Source organism: Sinocyclocheilus anshuiensis, unplaced genomic scaffold (genome assembly GCF_001515605.1).
Source record: "Sinocyclocheilus anshuiensis isolate Anshui unplaced genomic scaffold, SAMN03320099.WGS_v1.1 scaffold274, whole genome shotgun sequence".
Taxonomy (NCBI): domain Eukaryota; kingdom Metazoa; phylum Chordata; class Actinopteri; order Cypriniformes; family Cyprinidae; genus Sinocyclocheilus; species Sinocyclocheilus anshuiensis.
The window spans coordinates 196079-202271 of NW_015547698.1; the positions used below are offsets into that span (position 1 = coordinate 196079).

Here is a 6193-nt window from a genome sequence, read left to right on the forward strand (position 1 = left end):
GACTCCTGAAAAGGACCAAGTGTGAAAACACCCTAAGGCTGTCTACGTTAGACGCAATGAAGCAATTTTTATAAAAAAAAATAAAAATATTGCATTTTTTTTTTTCAGTGTTGGGTAAATACTGGATTTCTGTCAGGACCACTATCGTCAAAGATGACTGACAATTAGCATACAGTTTGGATTGGCTGTATGGTTCTGTTCTGGGCAAGAACTCCCTGCGCATCCATGCAGCCTAGCATGGATGAGAGCAGGGAAAACAGCGATAACACCCCCAGGGTAAACAGAACAGAACCAACATAAATGTATTGCAGATATCGTTAAAGTTCAATAATTTTACGTACACATTTTAGAATTAGTCTGATTCAAAGGAGAATCAGAAGGCTGAATCCTGACTGACAGAGGAGGAGCTGGGGATGGAGGAGGGTAATTAGCTATTGAGCAATGTGAAAACTGCTGATAATACTTAGGACCTTATATATGAATGCTTAGATAGGTGTCGTATTCCTATAGGTAGATGGGGATCAGCTGAGAGTCAGCTGATGCGAGCTTGACTAACATGACCTGCCAGAACTAATGCTTACGCTTGATTTAATGAAAAAAAAAAAAAAAGTGGGGTTCTGTAGAGCTAGGGAGAACACAGGCATCGTTTTGATTATTTTGATCAGTAGCGTGCGTTGAGACACTGTCAGTGGGCTCTGATTCATTGTGGGGTTGGGATTCTGGATGGGTTTTTCCTGTCCACACCCACCTCTACTACCCACCACTTACTGTCACTTCTCTTTTTGTCAGTAAACTGAAGTAAAAAAAAAAATCTCTCAAGGATGTTGAAGAATAACTTGTCTGTCTGTGGTCAAAGTGATGACATATAATCTTACTCAAGATACGTTTCAAATTTTTCAGAATTTATTTTGATTTATTTTTTTCCAGGAAGAAAGAGTGGCCAGTATAAAAAACCCAGTTTTATTTTTTATTTGATTATACCTGAATATATCTTCAATCCAAATGCGTCCAAAAGCAAGTGAAACTGTAAAAACTATTATGTTACTAAATATATGAATCACTGATCAATCAATGGGGTGGACAAAATTTCCAACTGTTTAAGCATATTGGGTTTAATTATCAATAAATGCCATTGGATCATGATGGAAAGCTGTTTAAAGTTGCGTGTGTGGGCAGCACCCAAAAAAGAGGAAGAAATATTTCTGTCTGCATGTTTTTTTTAAAACAAACCATGTTAATAATGTGAAATCTGTTTAACGACTGCTGGAGATCAGACTGCCCAGAACACGGTAAGAGTTAATGTGTCAATATTAATATGTGAATATATGTTTAATATGTGAATATAGTCGGATTAATACTGTTGTACAACCCACTGGCTTATTCAGTATGAAATATTCTCCATGGAAACTGATTTATGGAGATTTTGAAGCTAAAGATTGTGTTTTTCTCATGATGTGTTTGTTACATTGGTCTTGTAGTGGCATTAGTCAGAATGGCTCCTCCTCTTCCTCTGGTGATTCTGCTCATAATTCATGGTGAGTCATTGGATAATTAACAAACCTTACATAGTCACTTATTAAAGGGGTCATATGATGCGATTTCAAGTTTTCCTTTCTCTTTGGAGTGTTACAAGCTGTTCGTGAATAGATAAGATCCCTAAAGTTGCAAAGACTACATTCTCAAATCCAAAGAGATATTCTTTATAAAAGTTAAGACTCGTCCACACCCTCCTAAAATGCCTCGTTTAAACACGCCCCCACATGTCTACGTCACTGTGTGGGAAGATTTGCATAACACCGCCCACATGTTCACGCAAAGAAAGAAGGCGTAACTTTATTGTTGCTGCCGCCACTGCCACCATGTCGTGAAGATGCTGTGTGTTTCGTTGCGAAAGTGAAAATACTTTGTTTGGCCTTCCAAAAGAGGACACTCAGTGAATTCAGTGGTTAAGTTGCATTTACAACACTATTCCAGAACAGTTCAACCCAAATATTCAGATGTGTGCAGCGCATTTTATGGAGGACTTTTATGGAGTTTCCTGATCCTGGTAGAGTAGACTACAATGCCGGCGCTTCTGACTCACAGACTGTAAGTAGGTTTTCATTAAATGTTATTTTCAGCAACATCATATGACCCCATTAAATAAACCTGTTCTTTGTTGCTTTCTTTAGCTGGGGGTCTGCCAATCATTGGACTCCCTGTTGAATCCTCACTGACAAACGTGTGTGTGTGTGTGTGTGTGTGTGTGTTAATCAATAATACAGTATAATGTAAACTGGACCCTTCTCATGTGCTCTATCCAGAATTTGAACCACTTCCATCTAGTAAATTTTTCCTCACTCCCAGGTTTAGATAAATATGCTATAAGAACTCCATTGTTCCTTCAGCTACAAGACTGTTGAATTCTATTGTAAAGAACATGACTGTGTGATTGTTACTGATGTGGTTATCTTGTTACGCAGCTTCATATGTATTGCCCAAAACAAATTTCCCTTAAAATGGACAATAAAATAGCATCAATCAATCAGTAAGTGTTTGGCACAATATGCATATGATGAGCATGAGGGGATAGTATTTATGAAAAAAATATATATTTTGCGTGAGCTATTACGTGTATCCCTTTATGGTTTCAGGTGTTTATGGCCACTGTTGTTGGGATGTTTACAGCCATTCCTACATTTGTTGGTCAACATTCCCAATCTGCCGTTATACTTGTCGATACCCACACATTCACCATCCCATACCACCCAATGTGCTGCCCAATTTTAGATGTAAGTTCTGTGTATATTTTATTTAGTTTGTGTACCTTTTTCTTTGAAGTCTCCAGTGATATAAACGACACTGGTAAAAATATTTGGGCTTTGCTTGTACTTTATGGCAATGACTCTTTCAGTTTCAATTATTGACTTACTCTGGTCTGGAAGATCTTGATCTCATGAAGTTTACATTTACATTTTGAGGCCTTCAATGATGAACTGGTGATTAAAAATAATATTTAAAATATTTATCCTCTAGTGAAACCAGTGATCTTCATCAGTCCATCTGGTGAAATAGTGGAGGGAGATTCAGTGACTCTGATCTGCAGCAGTGATTCAAAACCTCCTGCTCTGAACTTCAGCTGGTTTAGTTTGTAGGATCTGGAAGAATCTACAGCATCTCAAACATCAGCTCTGATCACAGTGGAGAATACAAGTGCAGATCCATCAATGGACATGAAGAGAAATACTCTGCTGCTGTGACTTTAAACGTCATGTGTGAGTTAATAATGGCTCAGTAACTTTGACATTAAATCCTACAAACATAGTCTATGATGTCAAATTTATTGTGATACTTCATGACATTGATGGTTTTTTTTTCTTTGTTAGATCCTCCAAAGAGAGTTTCAGTGTTTATCAGTCGAACGAATGTCTCACGTAGGCTAATCGGTCGATCAATCAGTGTTTCAAAAATCATCGATAAAACAGCCTGTGAATAGTCATAACATTCGTAAGATAACATTGATCTCAGAAAAGCCAACAATATAACTTTTTTTTTTAAATTAAAATTAATTATTATTTTATTTGGCCGTGTCAATGCAGTGTTTGCATGTAATTTAAAAAAATGACACAGTTCTACAACAGAAATATGACAAAGGCACACAAGAAATTAGAGAGCCCTGCACATGACATGCAGAAAATATATTTCTTTATTTCTTTATTTAGGCCATGAATTAAGAATTCATTCTCTCTTTTTAATTAAATGGTCCCCCTCGGTGGGGCCCCAATCAGCCCGAGCCCATATGCACATGCATACCCTGCATACCCAGATGCTACACCCCTGTTATGATACTTAATGACATTGATGTATTTTTCTGTGTTAGATCCTCCAAAGTGCGCCTCAATGTTTATCAGTCCATCTGCTGAAATAGTGGAGGGAGATTCAGTGACTCTGAGCTGCAGCAGTGATTCAAACCCTCCTGCAAAAATCAGCTGGTTTAAAGGAGGAATGTTTGTAAGATCTGGAAGAATCTACAGCATCTCAAACATCAGCTCTGATCACAGTGGAGAATACAAGTGCAAGTCCATCAATGAACATGGAGAGAAATACTCTGATGCTGTGATGCTGAGTGTGATGTGTAAGTGAATGATGATGCAAGAACTGACAATAGATCCACTAGTTCCAGTTTGTTTTATCACTGTTGATGAGATGTTTAATTCTTTCTATTTTAGATGCTCCAAGAAATGTTGTGGTGTCCATAACTGGATCTGGAGAAATATTGGAGGGAGATTCAGTGACTCTGAGCTGCAGCAGTGATTCAAACCCTCCTGCTCTGAACTTCAGCTGGTTTAAGGAGAATCAAAGCTCAGCTGTTGGATCTGGACAGAGTTTCAGTGCACTACAGAGTGGACGCTTCTACTGTGAGGCTCACAATCAACATGGATCTCAGAGATCAGACGCTGTTACTGTCACAGGTGAAGCTTTTATTAACACACTCCTGTATCTTCACATCAATCATCTGTTTGTTAATTATGATGATCTTCATTCTTTCAGTTCATCCTGGTGCTGATAGGAATGTGATTGTGATCGCAGCAACATCTGGAGGAGTATTATTCATGATCATCATCGTACTATTTATAATGTAAATGTAATAATAAATATAATTTAAATATCTTATTTTAAGCTAATGTAAAAAAGGATATTTGATTATTCATTATTTATGAACCAATTCAATTACTTATGCTTCCCTTTTTGACAGACATAGAAAACTGATGAATAGAAGATCTGCTATACATGAGTATGAGGTGAGATGATCAAAGAACCACAGAATAAAATCAGTTAAATAATACAAATTAGCATTTTCCTGCATGCAGAGATGTGTGTGTGTGAGTGTGTGCATCTTTCTTTCTGTTTCCCTGTAGAATGATGTTCCCTGTTCCTCATATACAGCTCTTGATCCCAGGACCAGATCTTCAGACCAGTACAACACAATCACAATAAGTGAAATCTCAAAAACTACAGTACATCTGCAAAACATTGTTAATTGTGAGACTATAATGAAACAAAAATAATTTTGAATTACAAAAATTATGACGAAAATCTATTGACATTTTCGTCAACGAATAAAATCGAGATGAAAATGTTAGGGAGGGGCATTTTGGAAAGAGATCCAGTCAGAACGAATCTCCTGCATGGTTGGGAGGTTAGAAGAGCACATTCGAGGTGTACTCAGGCCTGGCGCCACGAGGGGGCAAAAGAGCGCATTGCCCCCTCAGATCTGATTTGTGCTCCCCCGGGTTCAGTTTATCACAACTGTTCAGTGTTTTGAACCACATAAAGTTTATTTTAGGTTTCAGACATTTACATATACATTTAAATTAAGTACTAGCAAAAATACATTTATAGTTTGTTAAATACACACTCATGTCTATGGAAAGTGAAAATAATCATGCTTTCAATTTGACTAACGTGTTTTATTCATATAAAATACACAATGTGTCAATAAAGTTCGCTCTATCCTTCTCCCAGTTCATTGGCCACTTACTTTCTTGTATCTAGGAGAAATGGGTGAATTTACATGATGTTAATCTGACAGATCTGATTCTCTGAATTGCGGTGCAAACATGGCAGTGTCCAGCAAAAGCGCGATGCTTCAAAGGGTTAAAATCGATCAAGTAAACTAAGCTAGACTAAAACTAAAACAATTCAGATGACTAAAATATAGCTAAAACCAAATGGCAGACTCAAACTAAATCAAAATTAACACTGCTGCAAACAAGTTTGTGCATTCAAAAGTCAGGTAATAAATATGTTTGTCACATAGACTGTCCATCCCAGACCTGCTGTTCACCAGTCAGGCTCTTCGGAATAAGAATCTGACAGTAAGTTCCCTATCGATACTTCACTCGTACTGTGTCGCTAAGACACTATGGGGGAAAACTCCTTTTTCTCCGATGACTGAAGCCTTTTTTGAATAACGCAGTGTAACTGCATGGCCATTGGTTTGTGCTGTGATATAAAAAATCGAACCAATGGCTCGGCAGCGGAGCGAATGGGCGGGACCATCTGGCTATATAAGCCATAGGATCCTCAGACTTCCAGATTTCGACGACGATCTTCGCTAATCTATGGGACTCAAAGCTGCTCACCATAGAAACGCCTCGCAGCGGAGTAGTGAGTACGTTGCCTGTCTGGGCAGCCCCCACACAGAGAGACG

At 38.0% G+C, this 6193-nt stretch overlaps 1 protein-coding gene across 1 annotated transcript; it reads left to right on the forward strand.

The window, feature by feature from the left end:
* The first annotated feature begins 1492 nt into the window (after positions 1 to 1492).
* LOC107703672 (B-cell receptor CD22-like) lies at positions 1493 to 4622 on the forward strand. The gene is made up of 4 exons (XM_016506396.1): positions 1493 to 1535; positions 3860 to 4114; positions 4209 to 4451; positions 4531 to 4622. The coding sequence occupies exons 1-4, from the start codon at positions 1493 to 1495 to the stop codon at positions 4620 to 4622; spliced, it is 633 nt and encodes a 210-aa protein (XP_016361882.1).
* The last annotated feature ends 1571 nt before the right edge of the window (positions 4623 to 6193 follow it).

Coding starts and splice junctions, on each gene's coding strand:
- LOC107703672 (XM_016506396.1), top strand. CDS start 1,493: ATGGCTCCTCCTCTTCCTCTGGTGATTCTGCTCATAATTCATG. Junction 1,536..3,859: donor GATTCTGCTCATAATTCATG/GTGAGTCATTGG, acceptor TTTCTGTGTTAG/ATCCTCCAAAGTGCGCCTCA. Junction 4,452..4,530: donor AGACGCTGTTACTGTCACAG/GTGAAGCTTTTA, acceptor TCATTCTTTCAG/TTCATCCTGGTGCTGATAGG.